The 23,888-nt window shown below is 33.2% G+C and overlaps 1 protein-coding gene across 4 annotated transcripts in view; it reads right to left on the reverse strand.

The window, feature by feature from the left end:
• LOC143229290 (uncharacterized) overlaps window positions 1-23,888 on the reverse strand; it is a 58,426-nt gene that overhangs the window by 31,751 nt on the left and 2,787 nt on the right. For 3 of the 4 annotated variants that reach the window (XM_076461433.1, XM_076461437.1, XM_076461424.1), the window contains exons 2-4: window positions 4,724-4,869; window positions 3,478-3,583; window positions 649-852 (exon numbers count right to left, since the gene is read on the reverse strand). In XM_076461433.1, the coding sequence (XP_076317548.1) occupies window positions 649-852; window positions 3,478-3,583; window positions 4,724-4,869 (456 nt within the window). Of the gene's footprint in view, window positions 1-648; window positions 853-3,477; window positions 3,584-4,723; window positions 4,870-9,991; window positions 10,138-23,888 lie in introns of those variants that run through there. The other variant, XM_076461446.1, reaches the window with a different exon arrangement.

Consider the following 23,888-nt stretch of genomic DNA (forward strand, 5'->3'; position numbering starts at 1 on the left):
TTCCAAAAAACGAGTAAAACTACAATGCAATAGTTTGAAAATTTCATTAAAATCAAACAATTTTTAGTCTAAGTCTTACATCTAGTTTGGAACTTAGATAATCAAAATAAATACTATAAACTATCAGATCCAAAACAAATAACGAATCCTGAAAAAATTTAAAAATCCATATTAAGTCGTTAAAAAACACAGTTAACTCGTAAATAAAGTACACGAATCTTCCACTTTGTTATTTATAAGTTGTACTTTTAAGACCAAAAACATCCTCACGGTTCATTGTTCATGAACATTTTGTTGCGAAAGAGTAGATAAAATAAACTAGTATAACGAAATAAATACACTTTGGTTAAATTATAATATTTTAAGTTTATTCTTGAATGAAGTGCAGATAAAGAAATGGACGGTTTAAGCAGCTTTTATTTCATTTCTCTCTCTCTCTCTCTTCAGTGAAAATATAAGTTTAGATCAAGACGCACATAACTGGACATTCTCTTATGAATAAATTCATAAGACCCTTATACTGCAAAACATTCGTAATCTAAATTTGTTTTTGTTGTTCCATACAGTATGGTATATATTTTTCGATTGTAAAGTTAGAGACCTTGACAACTGAATGAATATTTTTAACCTCAGGTTTTAAAATATTACCTTTGCATTGATATTTTACACAACAAACGTCGTCTTCATCTGGAATTTCCTCACACGAGGGATCGCTCAAGGATCCTGGATGAAAATGGCAACGTTCGCGACATTCGGATTTATTATTTTCCATGCAAGTACAAGTCTGATCACAAGCTATATGGTATGTCTCTCCAAGGCCGTAAGAGGTCGCTTCATCAATGACACATCCAGCTGTTTGACGGGCGGATATACATAAATGTAATATATATGAGCTTTCAGTCAGGCGTTCCATGTTTAATTATTAAGAAATTATACATACTAATATATTAAACACACACACATTAAAAACAGAGGAATACCAGTCAAATAGTTAGACAATGCATTACTTGATATTATATAGTTTTCAAACACACTTATAGCCGAAACCTGTGGGTAACAAAGATCTGAATGTGTTACAGGACAAGGTGAAGTAAAAACAAGAAAATAACCTAATGCATGAAAACAAACAGTCGTGTACAGTAAAGTGTCAATGCGATCATGTAACAATATCTCGACCCCTATAATGGCACTATTCGTTATCCGAGGGTCGCGGGTTCGAATTCTCATCACACCAAACATGCTCGTCCTTTCAGCCGTGCGGGTGTTATAATGTGACGGTCAATCCCACTATTCGTTGGTAAAAGAGTAGCCCGAGAGTTGGCGATGGGTATTGATGACTAGCTGCCTTCCCTCTAGTCTTACACTGCTAAATTAAGGACGGCTAGCGCAGAAAGCCCTCATGTAGCTTTGCGCGAAATTCAAAACAAACCAAACCTATAATGAAACTTCCGTGATTACAGACCTGCGAATTTAAATTTCATAAAAGTTGTTTTGGTTTTAAGAATAGGTTTTCATAATTCAGCTATGCATATTTCGATAACATTCATTTTCTTTTCGTCATGTTTTTTTTCTATAAATCTAGAAGAAAAGAACTTAGATAAAATTATTTTGTTTACCACAATGAACATTTTTTATTATTATGTTTGTTAACAAAAAATGTAAATAAACTGAAGATAAAGGAAGAAAATTAATGATATACGAACATTTGGTCTCATTCATTCCGAAACATTTGCAAAATCGACGTATTTTAGTCTCAAAAAATACGCATCCTGGGCTTGTGTATTGTGTTATGATGTTTTGTGTAAAACTTGTACGTAATGGATACAAGTGGATATCATTTGCGAGTCAGTATATAGGAATTACTGTATAGTATGTAAACGTTAAAACAATAAAACTGTTGCAGGCCTGTATTATTAAAAAAATACAGACTAATTCATTAATTAACATACTTCTGTATTATTTGTTTTAAAGAACTATTTGTAGAAATACACGTTTTTTAAATAACGGACAAACTCAAATATATACTTGTTTAAAATAGAAACAGGTTTCTAGTTTGTTTTTTTTATTATTTATTTAACAACGTGTTATTCCTGATTCGAGAACCAAATTAATATCACACGAGCACTTACGAAAGATGTCAATTTTCTTTTTATATTAAATAAAATTGTCTTTCCTGGTTAAGTATCAACTTCATACAGAAGTGTTTTCAGATCTATAAGTTGTAGAAATAACGATGTATTTTTCGTCGATTTCTTAGACGGTTCAATGTTTATCTTTTGTTATAAAAGAAGCTTATTTCATTCCACATAAATAGGCATTAGAATTTTTTGGCCATTGCTTTTAGGTTGATCTTGCGTTAGAGTAATAACGAGAAATAATGATTTTTTTCTTTTAGCTTCAATTGGGTTTGAACAACGAGTTTTCTTCCTGCCAATATTCATTGTTAAACATAGTATTAATTCTTCCATATTTATTCGACCCAAACTTTTTTGATGCTACATCCATTTTCTACTTCAATAATACACCATTTTCAGATAGGTAAGACTAGGTAATGTCAACACAGAAAGTAGAACTATTACATTAGAATCTGGGGAGAGTTCGAAGTCGTTCCACCACTTCAGTTTCTTTGCACATTTTCCAAGATCAGATTATTCTATTGAACTATTTCAAAACGCTGTTTTGTTTGCTTTTTCATTATAGAGAGCGATAGTATCTTCAGTTCCTTCCTTATTTGACCACACGATTAAAAGAGAAAAAAAAAAGTCGACTGCTATCGGACTCGGCTGATCTACTTTAAACGTTTCTTGGTGTAGAAGCCATTCATTAACTAAGCCTTGCAGTCAAGAACTTTATTATAGTGGTGGCAGTCACGAGATTTACTTGTACTTATCAGGTTCCCATAGACTGATTGTCGAAATTCATAACAGTTTGTGAAATATTTGTATACATTCAATTAATATGTCTATAGTAGACACTTTAAACGAAAATAAACTTACAGGTTATTTAAAATTCAGTGTCACGATTCAATCTAAGATGTGATGAAAATGTACAATAATTTCGTCGAAATTAATTTATTACCTCCAGTGTTCACTACTTGAAAAAGTGGAAAGCGAACGATTTGATCTTCGTTAACCCTAACAAATTCACTGTGCGCCCATACACGGGCGGACCTCTAGACTAAAAAGTTATAATAGAATATTTCAACTAGAATAATATAGAATTATATTTACTTTATAAAACAAATTAAAATTATAAGAGAAGTATTAAAACGTAGGTCTTAAAAGTTTGACTGATACCTAACTATTATTACCATTTTAAAATTTAATTTGCTAATTTTTAAAAATCTGTGCCATTTCAATTGGGGTGAAAAACAAAAATTTAATATTATTTAAGTTCCACAGCGAGTACTAATAATTTCTTTCTATTTTACTTCAGAAAACTGATGGATGTAAATACATTATGTATTTCCGCACTTACCCTCTGTTCTGACGACAGCAACTTCTTGATTGCCATTTTCATCCACTTTTACAAAATATTCAGTGTTGGGCTTTAAATTACGAAGCTCAGCTGTTGACATGACAGCCTGAAAAATAAAATATTTATTATAATACAAACCCGAGTTTTGTTTGCTTTTTTATTGAAACAAAAAAAAAAAAGTTACGTGACAATAAACGTACAACCCTAACTAACAATCAGATACTGCCACTTTTAAATTAGGTTCACGATATTAATTATATTACATAATTAAAATAATAAGTTTCATTGAAAAGGTAGATATAAAGTGTAAATACTAGAAACTTAATGGCTTGACAGGATCACTAACACTAATTAATTAGCAGACGAAGACCAATAACTTTGGTATTTGTAGAAATATCGAGTGTTCGTTCATTTGTTATGCAAGGTATCATATTACAAGTTCGTGTTGCGAGATGTAATATTAATCGATGTTTAAGAGCTATAACGTTGGTTAATTAATATGTAGAACTTCCTGGTATGTTAAAATACTTGTATTACAAATTCTCTCTCTTACTGGAGCATTCACCTGGTAGCATTGAAAGGGCCGTAACATTTAATTAAACTTCCGTTTGCAAGTTTACGAGGGATTAGTTTCGTCAGTTCAAGTTGTTAAATGCTAAATTACTCTTTTGAATAAGTTAATTACGATACTCTTAAAGTTCATAAGAATTTAAAAAGTACTTTTAGCGCTTTTCATTTTACGACATGAATGCAGTTTAAAATGTTTTATCGATACTGGTTACCAGGTCAAATTAAAATTTCAAATAAACAAGAATTAATATACTTCCGTATTCCAAGTCAGTGATTTTTAACTATCTGTTTGCTTTTAAAACACAAAAGTTACACAGTTGGGTATCTGTACTGTGCCTACCTCAAGTATCGAAACCTTTGTAGCGTTACAAGGAGTTACCGCCTAGTTACTCGGGGGCAAATATTTTTTTAACAATAAGATATAGTAGTTTTGTGTGGCCTACTGAAATACACCATTTTCACTTTGACTTATTCAGTAATGTATTCATGAGAAATTACTTTTGTTTTTCTTTCGTCCCCCTTTTAGGGTGCAGCCTACCAAAAGGTTGCATTTCGAACTTAATTCATAACTATGCTTGATTATTCATATATTTTTTTTGTGTACGTGCTCTATATTCTACATTTTTTGCGTGTGCATTTTCCTTTAAGAAAAAAGGCTTAGCCATTCTTGTATTACCTCTATATTCACCCACGACACCTCAGCGCTACTGTTAACAGGCTTGTACAGAACAGACGCTTGAGGTATTTCTTCAGTTTTCATTGGTTGCCACTGAATTGTAACGGAATTATGCGTCACTTCCTTTAGTTCAACAAACAGCTTTCCTGTGTGAATTAGAACATTCTTTACCCCAAACAATATTGTACCAATCGTTTATTAACACACTCGTATTGAAATTGTTTTAATGTTTTAAAAATAAAATAAATTTGCATTTTTCTCATTAAAACTACACAAAAATGCATTTTTAACTGCGTAAATAAAATAAGAAATGTGCAAACATTTAACAAAACTATTTCCACACTGACAAAGTGTAACAACGAAATAAAGGCATAAGAAACTCGTACGATATGAAATGGTACAGCTTTAATTTCTTTATTTTACGACATTAAAACTTCAGCAAATACATAACCCTACATATTTTGAAACTTGGGGGGGGGGTATAAAATAGCTTTGAGACTTTTTTCTTTCTCAAGGTTATACAGGCTTAAGAATATTTATCATCATTGATATCTTATCAATAAAAACTTTGGAAAAACAATTATGATAATTAAAAATCATATGAACTGTTGAGTAGGTGTGTATAACATTTGAGGATAAAAGGAAGAAAATTACAAGGCTATTTTATAAATAACCGATTTGAAAATGCCTGAGGTTATCTAGTAGTAATTTAAAGAATTCCCCAATTTTATCTAATAGATGTGGGACAATATATTCTTAGGAATCAGAAGACTGTTTGAGATCTTAATGTGTTTATATTACACTACATGGGTGGTGAGTTTTATCATTTTATTTCTAAATTAATACCGTCAAAAATGCTTAACAGCTAAGTGGTGGTTTCAGTTGTTTTATTTAATTATTGAAGCACACAACTGTATTAACAAGGTTTAGACACACTTTGCTCCTGCCCAGGGTTAGGAGTCGCCTGCAGCTTGTTAGCGACAAATCTGTTGACTGTTGCTAAGAGAACTATTGAAACAGTCTAAATTGTCATCTGACATTAAAAGAAAATCTTGAGATGGTTACTTGCAAAAAAAAAAAAAACACACTAAAATGCTTTTCATATAATACATTAAAGTAAATAGTAACCGTTTCCCAAATTGGAAAAACTAAATGTTAAACCGATGCTAGGGAGGTAAAATTGAGTAATGAAGTTGCACGTTTTACCCAAGATTATATTTTACTTTCAAACAAATAGATTATTCATATAAAGCTATCGAGAACTTGTGTTGAATTAATTTTATTTATGAAATAAATAGAGTTTTAATAGGAATTTGCCGTTGGTGTTTTAATATTTCGACGTAAAGCTTTGTTATGAACAGATTGAAAGTAAGTTCAACATTTCGAGAAATAAAAAAACACTCCAGTGAACTAATTTTGTTGGTTTCTCACACACTTGAAATATAACCTTACAAAACAAAATGCACAGCATTTTTAATTTTTATTGTTTCACAAGGTAGAACTAAGTGATCAAGCTTTTGTTGTTGTTTGTTGAGAAATCGAATAACATTAAACAAAGCTTTTGACCTTGTCGTATGTGCTTACAGTTGATAACTTGTGTTGTATACCTACAAAACCACCGTACTTTTTGTATTTTTCTAGTTAATAATACATAGTTCTGTCAAACATATAGCATGGCTGATAAAATGAGGTTTAGTTACACGTAGAGCACAAGCTGATAAAACGAGATATTAATATACATTTAGTTTGGGCTGATAATACGAGGCTTAACTTTGAGGCTGTTACAAATTGTTACTTGCACTGCGTGATGTTTACATATGGTGCAATAATTGTTATTGCTGCATATGCGAACTTTATGCTGCAAACAAGATGCTTAAAACAGAATTAATTTCTAAGTATTTCTAATAGTCTTGGATTACAACGTCGCTAGATAGTTCTTAACTACCAGAGATATACATTACCGTTTTCATCGATGAATTATTTAAGAACAAAGGACACGACATTTTACAGAAAGTTATTCAATGTTCTCAGTGAGAGCAAAACTCGCATGGTTAGGGGGTTAGAAACCACACTTCAAGCTAATTTGAAGCCTTGTTCTTTACGTGTGTGCGTGCGCGTGGTGTTACCCATAAAGTCAAATGTTACCATTAAAAGACGAATGTTCGAACACCAATAAAATAACTGCACCAAAACTAACCGTATCTCTTGGTGTAATAACAGGATATTAAACAAAGACTTACAAGCCCAAAATTTACATGCTTTCAAATCACATCTTGAAATCAATGGCTGTTTTCGTGGGAAAATGACCAAAGATGGCTCAATTTAACCTCATAGCGTCAAGTTCCTATTGGGAACCACAAGGAGTCGGATGCTAACATTGACACCCCATGGCCCTATCCGAGGGAATTTGAGGATACATACCATTGCCGGCAATCGGTTCAGCGGCTTGACAGTTATAACTGTAGATTATTTATTTATTTATTTATTGTAAGTAAGTTAGATATTTTCCCCCACTAAACAGTATAAAGTAATATCACAAGGTGTATTATTTAAAATGTAATAATATTTCTTATACGAGTTACAAGATTGATAAAATTATTTACAGTTGTCTTTAAAAAGTGAATTATTCACCTGCCTGTGGTGTAGAATTCTGAAGGGATTTCTAATAGCTTTTATTCTATTAAAAATGTACTTTTACACATGTCATTACCGTTTATTAGAACATACGAAGGAGACTTGAGCAATATTCCCGGCGACTAACTCAGAAAATATGAAATCTCAGTAATTACTTTAATTAAAAAAAAAAAAAAAGGCTATTTTAGTGAACAAAATGTGCTGTTTAAAGTATTCCCTGTAAAATTTATGTATTCTCGCTACATCTCCAGAAATAAAAACAAACGATTCTACACTGTTTGTTATAGAATATAATGGAGAATAAAATAATCGGTCACATCTATTATAAATAATGTGGACCTCTTACCAGTAATCATACAAGTTCATGAACAAAACTTAATGTATGTAAACAAATTACTCCAGTTTCCCATAAGCTATCTTTTCTCTAGCATACGAAGCTTCAAGGTCTTATTATTAGATCTAATAATATATTTAAGATAGCTTAGGTGTGTCAATAAAAAATTGGCTATATGAAGTAAATGGTAATCTGCTGAACAATAAAACATTACTAAAGTGTGAATATATTGTAAGTGTTAGTTACGTAATAAATTATTTAAATGCGCGCGCTACTTCTTGGAATGAATAATGATTAACATGGACTGACGATTAAACTTGTATCCAAACACTACTTGAAGGTGTGTAAGAGATAATGGGTTACGTGTATTAAACGATTATCCCACCAATAAAATATGGACTTAAGAAATTAAATTAACCCTCATTATTAAGTACAGATAGAAATTACGTTACTTAAATGTTTCGTGGGAAGTAATTAGTGTAGTATTCATTAGGGAGATACTTTGGGGATTTAACTCTCCAGGATCTTACAAGTAAGGTTTCATAAGGCGTGCAACTGGTAATCTGAGGGTCGTGGGTTCGCATCCCCGTCGCGCCAAACATGCTCGCCCTTTCAGCCGTGGGGGCGTTATAATGTGACGGTCAATCCCACTATTCGTTGGTAAAAGAGTAGCCCAAGAGTTGGTGGTGGCTGGTGATGACTAGCTGCCTTCCCTCTAGTCTTACACTGCTAAATTAGGGACGGTCAGCACAGATAACCCTCGAGTAGCTTTGTGCGAAATTCAAAAAACAAACAATAACCTACTTGCAATTATTGAAAATCAGAAAAAACTCGTTGTCGAAGCATTTTAATACATTCGAGTTGTTTTATGTTCATGTGAACAACTTTGAAACTAGGCCGATTTTAGAATGCCTTTTGTTACGGCTTTCCGGGTTACTCATCTATTAAGTGTTACATAAGCTGCCAAGCAACATTTGTCGAACCCACAAGAAACTGGTTAAAGATACGACAAAAGTGTCCTATACAAGGCTGTTGGAAGTTAAAAATCATGGCATATGTTTAAAGAAACTATAGCTGCACGCTGAAAATAACATCGTAAACGACATTAACCGCTGATCAAATTAACTAACATACAATTCGAGATGACATTTTTTTTTGTTGTTTTTATAAAAAATAAATTTCGCAAGGTTATATGTTGCATACTAACAACGCTTTAGGTGCAACACAAGTTGTTTTAATACAGTTATTACATCTTTCTACACAAACATAAGTAATTGTTTTTAAACTTAATGTGAACACTTTGTAAATAAGTATCCTTTAGGTCTAGGAAATTCTAATACAAGTATTGTATAGACAAATTACAGATTTTTATTTGTGTGTGTGTGTGTGTGTGTGTGTGTGTGTGTGTGTGTGTGTGTGTGTGTGATATAGAGAAGCAGTTTTAATAAACAGACGTTTTCATAGCTGAACTAGTGTTTAGACGTAAAACTATCATTAGCTCGTGCTATATTTTTAACGAAGCCTCATCGGGATGATACAGGAGTCCCATTCTAAAAACTTTGTATTATCTTTCATATTTTATAAATCTTACAGAAATTTAAGGCATGCTTGCGACGAGGCATTATTATACATATGATTCCGGCATTTAAACAAATGCCTATATAGTAATAAAAATACTCTCCGGTTAAATACACCAATGGACTCCTATTGGAATACTAAATTATGAAGTTGAAATTTATTAACTGAAAGATGTATTCCTGCATACTTGTGCTTAACAAATATGTTTCTATATCGTACTAACGAATGTATTAAACAGCTATTAGAATGATTTAATTTCACAAATAGCTAAACAAACCACGCTCTAGTACATTTTCAGATGACGATTCTAGAAACAAAAACAACACGAGTAAATCTAAAAAAAATAGGTTATTTTGTGTCGAATAAAATTTGAAACAAGCCGATATCAAAAATAAACAACACTTCGGCTGAACTACAAGTAGTCATTTCATTTATCATTTTTGAAGATTTTGTTCAATTTAAAATTTCTACCTAGATAGATATTTAATACCCGTACTGTATTTTTAGCACCTTAACCAACACTTGCAAAAAATTCATTATAGGTGGCGATACCAGGTTCAAAAGATCTCTGCGCCCGAGATATTTTTAGTACGATGTATTATTTATTTAGTCTTGGTAACTATAAAACTAAAAATATTACATTTTAAACAATGTTTTCAAAAGTGTTCTGTTACAAGAGTAAATAAAACCAAAATTAAGAGTAATGAAGATTCTTTCCTTACTTTCCAAATTCGTAGATTATGCTGTTGTAGCCTACACCTTTTAGTGTTACAAGTCCGCAGACATAACACTGTGCCACTAGGGAACCATTTATTGTGGTTCTTTTTCTTGATGTGCCCGAACACCATTCTTTTCTAACAAGTAAATTAGCTGCTTCATACGCTGATATGATGTTTATTGGTTTACAACCGCAAATAATACTGTAAAACTGTCACAATTAAAATGTGTGTAATATCAGGGTGTATAAGAGTGTATGACTGACACAAGCAATGAGAACATACGAAGAATGGAATTTCCCCGCAAGGCTTAATTTCCCACAAATATTTTTTCGACATCTGGAAACAACAACCTTGGTGCGACTGATCACAGTGGGTATCTAAATACGAAAATGAAGGTTAAAATAATAACTAATCTTCCGAGAAACATAACTTCAGCTCAGCATATGAACCTACGTTAATAACGAATTACAGGAGATGCACGTGTTGGGAAACTTCAGCTCATATGGTCGTGTTTAATACATAAATGTTTGTAGACAGATTTTAACTCAAGTATTCGGAAAGGAGTTAATTACCATTTCCCCTTCTAAATGAGAAATCCTAAAAGTATTCGGTTATGACCCAAGTAACTTACTAAGTTTTTTTTTTTGTTTTTTTTTTTAAGACACGCCTGAAAACCTTGACAACTCGCCATACGTAAATCAATGTTTCGAATGCTACTGATTTGAATTGATAAGTGCACATGTAGAATGGATGTGGGCTTATAAAAACCTATTTGGGTCAGTACTCAGTTACAATACGAGCCCATATTATGTGTTGAAATGAAGAAACATGATGAATTTGATTTGCGCGCACACACACTATATAAAAGTCATTTTATTGGAAATGAGAACCATGCTATTACATTCATGAACTTATAAAATTTGAGCAGTTTATGTTACAAGAATGATGGGTGCTACAAATTTACGAACTGTACCGTAACAGTAGTTATGTTAAAAACTACTAACTGAAGTGTTTTTAGTACATTGAAGGGAGTCGAAGGTTAGTTCCCAGACACACGCACACTGAAGTTTGAAGTATTATATATTATCTTTAAAACCGAAAAGGTAAGAAAGAGTCAAACGTGGTAGGGGTTATAAGAGCTGGTAGTTCCTTTTGAGTGGTCAGTTCACGGGAGAACATTAGCTAAATATCAAGTCGCATTCATAACGTTTTAACTCAATTTAACACGCAGTCGAAGTTACACAACACATTAAGTCAATGCAGTATAACTTTGTTAGCTACAACTTGGCAGGACCGCACTGACTGACTGCACAGACGAAATGTTTACTTTCATAATGCGAATTTGAATTATGATTTACTTGTTTAGTTACATGTTGTGTCAACGATTTTTTTCGCCATGATGGCTTACCACAGGTAATTTCTGTAGTAGTAGTGTTAGAAATATGGGGAAGAAGAATAAGTAAAGGCTACATTTAATGTTGACAGCTTTTAAACTGAGAATGCCACCTGGTGTCCATTCTTACTGGTATGTGGGACTGACGTACACTACAACGTTGTTGTTTGTTTTTTTTTGTCGCTTACAAGCAACAACTTGGTATTCAAAATCAGTCTTCCGCCAAAAACAGAATTTTAAACAGCAGCAACTTATAGTGGGGTCTCACTTTACATGCAAAGACAGAACTTAACGATGTCTCAATTGATACGAACACAGATAAAACTAAATAGTCAGTTACAGTTCCATTTAGTTGCATTTTCCCTGCTAAATCAGTCATTCCAACTTTTAATACAATCACACCTCGTGCATATGATGCACGTTCTCGTACACTAGTGAAAAGAAATCAAAACACCTTGTTTTTCTTCAAGTGTTTTTTAGGTTGTTAGTATATTAGCCCACCCAGAATGGGGCTAAATAACTGTGCGTGAGATCAAGTAGTTACTGTAGTGAACAGTTTTCGCTCCAAAAACCGGCTAACAGTGTTTCCCAAAGTTGTAGCTATTCCCCCTGGCGGCCATGAAGCTTTTCCTGAGGGACGCCAAAGAGATGCTGAATTAATTTTAAATTCTAAATAGATAATAAACCGATTAAAAATGTTGAATCAAATTATAGGACTGATTCATATTTCAAAAAGAAAATAAAGAAAAAATATAGAAAAATTAAGTGTATTTAATTGTTCAGCCTGAAAGTTTAACCCAAATTTGCGAGTTGCCAATAGTCTAATTATAATATACATATAGATGAATAAAGAAAAGCCATATTACATTTGATAGAAAAAGCATTTCACATATACTATTAGAATTTCATTAGTTTTTGTTGTTGTTAATTTTTGAAATTGATAAATCATATTTTAAGCCACTTTTATTCGAGGTGGGGGGATTCAAACTATTATTATTAATCACATCAAGGGAGCTTCAGACTAAGTGTTTGGGAACAACTGCTGTAGCACAAGGACGAACCCCGACTATCATTGACAAAACTCGCGTTTATTAAAATATAGCTGCAGTCCTAGAACGACACAAATTCGACGAATTAATACACTAACACTCATACAAAGAAAATAGTTATATAATGAACCATCGAACGAAACAACTGGGTTCAGTTATTAAAAGATCAAAAGTTAAATATTTTTCTACTGGAATATGAAAGCACGTTATGCTAATATAATAATTTGTCAAACAACAATTTAAGCATAATGAAATGATTTAATTGGCGAGAGGGGGTTGACAGAACATTGGTGTTTTTAGGCCTACGGTTTTCAAAGTACACAAATACGAAATATTTGCTAAACACTTTCCATTTATTTTTCATTTTCTTAAAATATTAATTTAACCGAGTCAGCTCCTCATGGAAAAGAACAGAAGTGTATTATTTTAACAAAGAAAAGGAAGTGACCAACCACCAAGACATCATATTATGCTATTTTAATATTATAAAGGAAGAGGGTGATAGTAAATATTGAAGATGGCTCCAGATCAGAACTTTTAAGGCTTCCTCTTCATTAGTGAAGCTTGGGATAAACTAAGTTAAAGTCTGAAGAGCCTTGAAACTCTTAATTTAAAAGTCATATTACAAGTCAGCCAAAAACTTAAAAATACCTTTATCTTTTTGGACTGAAAGACAAAATTTACATCATGGTATTTTAATTTTAATATACCCTTACATACAGATAATTCATTTAATATTTTAATATCAACTAATTTCTGTCTTTCAGTAACATTTTGGGGTAAGAGAAAAAATAGCAGGATCTATTTCACAGACTCATAACCACGATTTTAAATACTCAAACACGTTAAGTCTTTCAAAGTTTAAATTCTAGAAGGTTTGTTTGTTAAGGGCAAACCTACACAACGAGCTATCGTTGCTTTGCCCACGCAGGATATGGAACCTCTTTATTGTAGCAGTGTAAATCTGAATATTTACCGCTATGTCATAGTGTTGGTGGGCTGTTAGATTGAAACACATTTCAAAAATTAACCTAAAAAGACGAAGTCGCTTTTAATAACAACGCGTGTTGAGAGCAAAAAGAACTTAAAAGTTACCTACAAGTTCATTCACAGAAATATAAGGAACTAAAACTGAGAAAAGGGACATATTAGGCACTACGTACCCTTGTGAGATACTCACTAAGTAAACAAACGTTTTATGTTTTTATTCGAGTAATTTTAAAATAAAACTTTTTCCATTGTTCACATTTTACATACTCCAGATATAAATTATGAATATTAATCATTTGAATCTGGCCTGGCATGGCCAAGCGCGTAAGGCGTGCGACTCGTAATCTGAGGGTTGCGGGTTCGAATCCCCGTCGCACCAAACATGCTCGCCCTTTCGGCCGATGGGGCGTTATAATGTGACGGTCAATCCCATTATTCGTTGGTAAAAGAGTAGCCCAAGAGTTGGCGGTGGGTGGTGATGACTAGCTGCCTTCCCTCTAGTCTTACACTGCTAAATTAGGGACGGCTAGCACAGATAGCCCTCGAGTAGCTTTGTGCGAAATTCCAAAACAAACAAACAAACAATTTGAATCTAAGCGACATAGTGGCCTTTTTAAGTTTGTTTTGGAGGCACATTTCTATGATATACACAGATTTAAATCTCATTACACTTCTATTCGTATGCTCTTCTATTTCAGCGAAATAAATAGATTGGGCGATTCTTTTCGCATTAACAGGGGCAGCTAAATTAGGGACGGCTAGCACAGAGCCTTCGTGTAGCTTCGTGCGAAATTAAAAAAAAACTCATCTACATTAAATTACGTAACAAAAGGATATTAACACACGACGTGCACAACCAGAATCCTATTTTGGTTACAACACACACCTTATCGAGCAACAAATGCTTCACAATCAGGCCTAATTTCTTTCAAAATATCCCCTTCAATTTAAGCAATTATCAACAAAATGGTCAATAAAAAACAAAAGACAGAAGCATTGAAAAAGTTTACAAAAAATTACTAGAAATTTTCATAGCAAAATTTTGTTACTACTTTATTATGATTGCGAAAACCATTAGTTACTCCATCTTAACAGAACTAATTAGGCATATCAAATGTTGAAAGATTATTTATAAAGTTCCGAAAGTTTGACGATAAGTGGAGAGAAAATACTTTCTTCGGACAATTAAGAACAAAAATTTATAATGTAGCGCGTTTGTTTTGTACAAATTAAACAAAAGTAGTTTCTAATAACATGTAATTTCTGAAATTACTGCCACTAATTAAAGTTCAATTCAATTGAATCTTACTTTTGCGTTTCTTAGGAATAAAAAGTTACAGGAAATTCTTCAATTTATTTCTTAGAAGAGAACAATTTTCCAGATGAATAATCTTTATGGACGAATATAATTGACTTGAAATCGTCAGATAAAGTACAGTAGGAACAGAAGTTATAATTAGGAGATTAAGGTTTGTATATAATAAAACTTTTTCATCTCTTACAAACGAGGGATTAAATAGGACATGTTTTAGTGCACAACCAACAAAATCGAGTGATTTAATTCTGAAAAACGTATTCATATATCACGTTAGCACAAAAATATTCTGCATGTGTCAATTCAAGCAATAAGAGGTTATCTTGCAGCTCTTACATCACAAGAAATATCCAGATTCCATTTCTTCACGTTCTACGACTATATTTATCTAAATGTTAAGACAAATTACTTTGTACTGTTGTTGTTCAGTTGTAACTATGTTAACATCAAGTAATACCCTCGAAACCCCACTTCCTCTTAATATTCGATGACGCTCCATATTTTAATACATCTCAATAAGAGCCTAGAAAACGAGTTGTTTGTTAGCAGTTAAGCACAAAGCTACGCAAAGGGCTAACTGTGCTCTGTCCACCACGGGTATCGAAACGCAGTTTCTAGAAGGTGTGGGAAGAAAAAAGAAATAAAGTAACAAACAAGATTTTTAGATAAGTTACAAATAAATATTTCATGAATGACAAAAATAGGACTGAGAACTGAGAAAATATCAAATTGATTAACAGGAACTCATCAGGAACGTTGTTCTTATATGTTAATATATACGACAAACTGACCAAGTATATTATAACTAAAAATGAGGTCAATTTAAATTAAAGTTTAATGGATAATCATAACACGAAAGAGCTGAAGACCACTTGAATAAGCAATACTTACAGAACAATCTTAAAACTCTAAGTAAAGCTATCCGTACATTACAATATACTGCATGGTTGGACATTTATCTTTGAATAATTAGTCGATAGCAAAGTCATAGGTTTTATGACCTTTCGCCAAATGCATAAAGCTGTACGTAGTTATTAATGGAGAGGGGTAAAAACCTTTACACTATCCAAGTTCGTGAAACAAATAATTATATAAGATTCCAAATATTATCCAAAAAGGGCCTCTGTCGAAATTGAATTTAATTTGTTTCAGATATTCGTACAAAGCTATACAAGATTACCCCCGCGAACCTTCCCAAGTTTCGAATTGATATTATTAGAGGGAAAGTAATTAGTTAATAACTAATTGATAGACTACAGCAGTGGATCTTAACTGGTGGTTCATGGAACCCTAAGGGGCCATGAAATGATTTCAATGGGTCTGTGGTGTACCGGAAGCAAAAAAAGTTTTCCCCTCCATTATGTGTGTGTGTGGGGGGGGAAGAATCTTAGCTTTCGAATTAAATTATCAGAGGGGTCCGCGACCTCAAAAAGGTTAAAAAATACTGAACTAGAGGAGAGGTATAGTCAACAGTACTTCGGGTTCACACTTAAGCTTCTCCATTCAAATAGTGGGATTTGACGATCACTTTAAAAAGCACACGACCTCCAAAATTTGTGGAGTGGGATTTTGTGGCAACTGGACACGAATATAGGATATGCAGATTTAAAGTTAAGTACACGAACAACTAGGCCACGCCCATCGTCACAAAGGATCATGTCTGTACGTGCAGTATACTGAAGTGCACACATGACAGTGTCGAATCTTACTTGCGTATATTTTCTTTAATAATGGATCTAAATCTAGATTACACAATAGACATTACGCACTTACCTACCATTAAAACATAATATTTGACGTTATTTCTGCTTATTCACGGGTTACTTTATATAATTAAAGTTAGTCACAGTAGGCAAACTGCAATTTTTGACGTTGAAAACTATTGTATAAAACCAAATACCCGCCCCCCCCCTCACGTACATAATTCTTCTTAATTTAATTTTGCAATTTTAAAAACAGACGTCAAAAATACTATTTCAAATCTATTTAAGTTTATACAGTTAGTTCCGGGCCCGGCGTGGCCAGGTGGTTAAGGCACTCGACTCGTCGAGAGTCACGGGTTCGAATCCCGTCACACCAAACACGCTCGCCCTTTAAGCCGTGGAGGCGCTACAGTGTGACGGTCAATCCCACTCTTCGTTGGTAAAAGAGTAGCCCAAGAGTTGGCAGTGGGTGGTGATGACTAGTTGCCTTCTCTCTAGTCTTACACTGCTAAATTAGGGACGGCTGGCGCAGATAGTCCTCGTGTAGCTTTGCGTGAAATTCGAAAAAAAAACAAAAAACAATATTACTTCTGTTTATTCAATGTGCCTCGCTAGTTTTTGGAGCTTATAATATACATTTTTAAAAATGTGTACTGCAAACATTAAAGCAAATTAGCTTTAAAAATATTATTCGTTATCGTCCAGCGCATGTGAAGAACTTCAGTATTTGACAAAAAACTTTACTACGCAGTGACTCGCGAGTTCAGTTGTATATTTAGGACAGAGTTGCGCACCAAGATATTTGTTGTTGGATCGAACGTCAAATTTTAACGTTATAATATCTCAACTTTATTGGTGAACCATCGAATTAAGCATAATGTAGGAGACAAAAAGGCATGTGTGCTCACTTTTGATCTAAAAAATTGCATTGAACTAAATGTGCAACAAAAATCATGTTATCCTACAATTTTTCACATGTTAAACTGTTTGTCTTGGTTATTCATCGTCGAAGTTGTGTATAATAAAAACACGTTAACGATGAAACAGTGATAAACAAAAAACCAAAAGACAGATCGTAAGTGATATAGTATCAACGATAATTTTAGTGAAAAACTTAAGTATTTAAATTATAAATTAATTAGAGGACTAAGTAGAAGAAACAGCAATCAAAAATACGCATAAGTGTTATAAATTGAAATATAAAAATAAACTTTAATTACAGTTATAATTTAAAAAAATATATATTCAAAATTAGTTCAACTAAATAGTAAAACTCATTTGAGAATTACCGAGTTTTACTTCACTGTCGCCAGGGGCTTTCCAAGAACACGAGAAATTTAAATTTACTTCGAGACTTCGAAAGGATCTTAACTCGTAAAGTGTTTGTACTTTAGTCTTATGTCAAACAAACTCTTGACATTATTTCAAGAGGCTCTATAAATGTCCTAGTTTTCAGTATTATATGAACAAGAACTAAAGTTACTAAACAAATAGTTTTAAAAAATCAATTTAGATTTTTTCTTGGTAGCAAATAAAAACGCAGTTCTTTTTGATGAAAATTACTTTGCGAGTTCGCACAAAAATATTTCGGGGGGGGGGACAAACAGGTAGGGATTAGCTTTTACAGCGTAAGTCAAACTAAAAGTGTTTTGTGTGTTTGAAAGCAAACAATTCACAGTTGTAATAACAATTAGAAAAAAACGTTCAGTTTAACTAGATATTAAGTTTTTCTGAAATGCAAGTGAGCCATATGTCTTCTCTTGCCCCCTTCGTACAGGTGCTCATGAATAAAAATTAATGTGACTTAAGTATTTCATAAAGGTATGACACGAAATCCGAATAAATCTTTGTTTCACATCAACCAGTACTTTACATCTGCATGAATACAAAAACATTAGTAATATACCTTATGAAACCAAGTAGAGAACATCTTGGAAATATATCAAAATCTTGTTATACAAACTAGGTCGAAAACAAAACATTAATTACTGAATGGAGCTTCAGCACATCCAAAGTAAAAACCAACGTGTTGTTCTGTTGTATTAACATCTCATACTTTTTATGAAGAGATAAATAGGATTGTTCTCACCAGAAAACCGGTACCTTATATAAAAAGTATACCTAAGTTTTTCGAAACTGTCTTAGCTGCCACTCCAGTCGGAAGTGCAATCGTCGTTTATTGGTAGCGGTGCACTGGGATATAAAACACGTTATTATTATGTAAATTAAGGAGAAACAAAGCATTTTGTTTTTGCAGTTTTGACCACGCGAGAATTGTAATGTAAAAGCAAGAATAATGTAAAGAAAAAAACATGGTAGTTGTAGTTCGGTTATTATTGCACTGGTACGACACATGTACTTTCTAGAAATAATGGAAGTTTACTTCATAACGATAAAATCTCCATATTTAATATACAATGCCTGTATTTTAATGAAGTAGTTCATAATAAAACCAACTTTACTTGGCCTCAAATTACTCGTGTATGATAAAATAGTTGTACAAAATTGTCCAAACCTGTTTTATTTCACATGACTGGCTCAAATGTCTCTTGCAGACCAGAAGTGAAGTCAGATGCTGTTGAATGGCATATATTTAAATGAAATGGTAAATATTGTGTAGTTCTAGCACCATGTTATGGAGCAAACTTTTGTATTAAATAATCAAAGTGACCAAGTCGTGTTATTGGTTACGTATCAAAGACAATCTTATTACCTTTGTCTTCGGTTGTTTTTTAATCATTTCATACATCACATGCTGTGCATGTTATAAATATGAACAGACGCTAAGCGAAATAATAATAATGTAACGTTGAACCAGAAAGTTTGGATTGTTTGTTTTTTTTTTTGTTTGTTTGTTTTGAATTTCGCGTAAAGCTACTAAAGGGCTATCTGCGCTAGCCGTCCCTAATTTAGCAGCGTAAGACTAGAGGGAATGCAGCTAGTCATCACCATCCACCGCCAACTCTTGGGCTACTCTTTTACCAATGAATAGTTGGATTGACCGTCACATTATAACACCCCCACGAGCATGTTTCGATATCCGTCTTAATGATTACCATTTCTTAGGTTCTCCAATTTGCGGGAGCAATAAGAAAATAACAGAAGTAGGCCTAGGGACGACCTTCGTAAAAACATTTGTTGCACCAGAGATTTCAGTTTATTGTAAAAAATAGAAAATTATCAATAGTTTACATATTTCTCGACCTCCCCCCCCCCAGACACACACATTAAAGACACTATGATAAGGGGATCGTTATTCTAGAAAATCTGCTTCTCTAATATCTGTGTTTCTCTTATTCGAAATTATTCTAGTAGATTCTAATTGGCCCAGCCTCGCTCACGCAGGTAAAAGTAGTATAACAATAGGATAGTTTTTTTGGTTTTTTTCTCTCTTCAATTTCGCGCAAGGCTATACGAAGTCTATCTGCGCTAGCCGTCCCTAATTTAGCAGTGTAAGACTAGAGGAAAGGTTGCTAGTCATCACCACCCACCGCCAACTTTTGGGCTACTCTTTTACCAACGAATAGTGGGAATGACCGTCACATGCAACATGTTTGGTGCAACGGGGATTCGAACTCGCGACTCTCGGACTACGAGTCGAGTGCCTTGATCACCTGGCCATACCAGGCCTCAATAGAATAGTCAACTGTGTATTTAATCATAACAATGTTATATTGGTGAAACTATGTTCCAGTTCTGCTCTAAGACATAGGAATTTTTACAACGTAATCAAAACTTGAAAATTAGCGAGCAAGTGACAGTAACTACGACATTCAAATTCATGATTGAGAAAAAAAACAAAACTTGTCAGGTTTCGTCGCAGTCGGAGCTTTACGTTATTATTAAAGGTTCTGGTTAGAGGGCTGAATAATTACAAACGAAGTACAATGACGTGTACCTTAATTTAATAGTCATTAACTTGTATTGTGAGCAACAAACAATTAAGCTGAAAACATACAGGGTTATTCCAGCCTCCCCATACCTCAATAAGCTTCAAATGTACAATTTGTCATTATACACAGCTTTTAAATTCTAGTTCGATAATTACCAATAAAAAAACAGTCGTTTAACACTGCATTAGCGTAACCAATCATCGGGCAGCCGCTAGAATTTAGTTTTGCAGAACTGCCCAGTTGCAAATAAATTTTTCTTCCGAGTAGCTTCAGAGCAACTTGAGTGCATTTGTTATTATTATTAACTGAATAAATCAAGATATTTCGTTTACAGCTCTTAAAACGCGATTCAATAAGCGTTAGTTTAGTAGTAAATATAAATAATACATTATTGTAATTTAAATTGATTCAGGGTTATTAATGCTACCATGTCACTTTTTGCAAGCTAAAATGTGGGGAAAAGTCCCATTTTTGTCACTGAAAATTTGTTAACCTAAGTGTGTAAAAAACTACAAGTTGACTTGTATTCAATTCTGGTTTGTTATATTTTGGATAATGTAAAGCAAGTGAACTTTATTAAAGTTCCAGTCATGTTCCAAGGAAAACTGCTTAGTTCTTAAAGTCCTTGTCGACGGCCCAGTTTTTATCGCCTGTAATGCAGGTTAAAGTGTAATATTTAAATTTTCATTCTTGAAGGCTGGATTTAAAAGGTAAACATTTAAACATGTATTCAAGAAAGAAGAAAAAAAAATGACAACACAAACATGTCATTGATTAAGAGCCTCAATATTTGATAACCTCCATTACACACCATGAAATAGAATTTTAACTCGAACGAAAAAGCGAGTTCAGAGCTAATTCTATATTTTCAACTGTCGTATTGTTAAGTTTAATCACTTTCCAAAATGAAATGCCTCGTATGAAATCTTCTTACCCTAAGGAGATATGTTTATAAAAATGTTTGAAATTTAACTGAGGATGTATATAAAATGTCAGAACTTCAATAAAAATTCTATTATCAATCTTTCCTCAGCCGTTTCGCTTTCTCTAGTTCGAAACGAGTGATCGTATCCAAATTGGGCTGTACAATATATTGAGGGCGATCTAGTCGAATCTTTCACAGTGATTTTGCTCATCCTTTTTTCATGTGATATGAAAGGTATTCATTGATTAATTTGACAAAATCCATTGGCTAGTGCAAAGTATTATCAGACAACAATCTATAAAGTTATTAATCGGCTTTTCAGACATATTACAGTTTTTAAAATGTTAAAGTCCTGCTCTATTTGCATCAAATAATTTCCGACAGTAACAACTATCACTAACCTGTGTATGTATCAAACTAAAAAACTTTAACCTCTGTCTTGTCTTTATAAAGTCGAGTAACAAATGACAAGATATTTATTTAGGTATTCATTAGAGAACAGTAGCCAGACGAGAGAGACTTAACTCACTGGCATTTTGACACTTTCAAGGCCATCGCATTCCAGACGTGAAGATTGTCCGCAAACATTCATGCCCTTGTTTGAAGATACTTGGAACATGTCAGTATGAACTTGTGTTCTACGCCCTTTTAGTACCTTTACAAAAAAAAGTAGGCTTAAACGGATGTTTATAACCTGGAATATTTTATTAATTTTACCTTTAGAGCTCATTCAACAACATAGTTTTTTGTTGTTGTTTTTTTGTACATCATCTCAAATATTTCTAATGATCCCCTTGTCTGACTACATTCCAGTATCCAGGGCGTTTATAAAAGTTAATGAGATATGTAACGTCTCTTTTAAATTACTATAAAGTTTAAATTGCAAAAAATATATATTAAATTTATATTATGTAACTTGTAACTTATTATGTAAGTTACATAATTACTAGTAATAGACTTCAACAACTAACAGTTCAATTTGTTTACAACTGATTTAATGTAGTGTACTATCGAAGTTTAACATTGTTAGCAGCCTAACTGGAAACTTAAAAATGCAATAGATGTAATATACCTAGAAGTGTGAGCAAATGGTCACGTTTGAGAGATTTGAGTTTTTTTTCTGTACATCACTTTGTACGATCACAAATATATCGACTTTAATTGTAATAATGTTTTATTGTAATGGAAAGTATGGTGAGGAAAAAAGATAAAGTTAACTAATCATACGCCAGTCGAATTAGTATTCAATACTAAACTACCCATATTTTATCTTTTCAATTAATTTGTTTTGAATTTTGCGCAAAGCTTCACGAGGACTATCTGCACTAGCCGTCCCTAATTCAGTAGTGCAAGACTAAAGGGAAGTCAGCTAGTTATCACCACCTACGGCCAGCTCATGGGCTATTCTTTCACCAACGAATAGTAGGATTGGCCGTCACATTATAACGCCTGCACGGCTGATAGGGCAAGCGTGTTTGGTGTAAAGAGGATTCGAATCCGCGACCCTCAGATTACGAGTCGAATACCTTAACCACCTGGTTATGCTGGGCTCTCTTTTTAATTTGATAGTTATTTTACTTTTAGGTTTTTCATGCAAGATTAACATTGTGATAATTTCTTCTAAGCTTTTATATTTGTTTAACTGCCCGTTTAATAACTGTCAAAAGCGACATTTCTCAAAGAATTGTTCTATATAAGAAAATACTTTTAACTTTAAAAACTTAGATGTTCGGAAGCTATTTTATTGGGAATAAAAAGTACCACTATATAAACTATTTAATTTTAATTAGTAATGCTACTTTTCACCCACGCCACCCAAATATTGTTTTTGTTAATATTTATGTAAGAAAACATTGCCTTGTATGACAACACACCGATCTCAAAGCCGGTCGGGAAGGCTGAATGTTATATAGCTCATTTTTAAAAGAAACAGTGGAATTGAAGTGCTGACACATTGAGCTGAAGACTTGTCTTAGTACTTACAAGTTTCGTTGTTATTTTTTACTATTGCTTTACCTCAAAACAGATTCTAAGATCTATGTTTGTTCTTTACGCAATCTAAACTACTTGCAAGATTTTTTTTCCGAATAACAAAATTAGGGTTTAATTTAAGAAGCTAAATTTCAGTCAGCCAGTTGTATAATTTTTAGCAAAACGCAACGTAGTATTTAGAGTATTGTACCAGGAAATCGAGGCTACCAATAAGTAAATAAACAAACATCACTATGTCCCGCGATTTTTGGCCGTGGGTAAAATAAGAGTGATGTTCATTTTCCACTTTTCTATTAGAGATCCCCCAAGAGTTGGTGGTGGGTACTTTTAACTAGTTGTACTTTCTCTAGTCAATCACTTCAACATTAGAGATGGCTAGTTATCAAACAGCTTGGCGCGAAATTTATCGGCATAATTATTTTAACTGAAATTAATTTAACACGCGGTTCTAAAAATAGATTTAGGTTATAAGCTTAGCATGCACGCATTAGAACAGATATCGATGTTCGCAATATATTGCGATATTTATTGCTGAGAGCAAAGTTACACAATACGCTATCTGTGCTACATCCAACACTGGTATCGAAACCTGGTTTGTAACGTTATAAACTAAGATTTCTTAGGCAACAAACTAGCTACA

Source organism: Tachypleus tridentatus, chromosome 1 (assembly GCF_004210375.1).
Source record: "Tachypleus tridentatus isolate NWPU-2018 chromosome 1, ASM421037v1, whole genome shotgun sequence".
Lineage (NCBI taxonomy): Eukaryota > Metazoa > Arthropoda > Merostomata > Xiphosura > Limulidae > Tachypleus > Tachypleus tridentatus.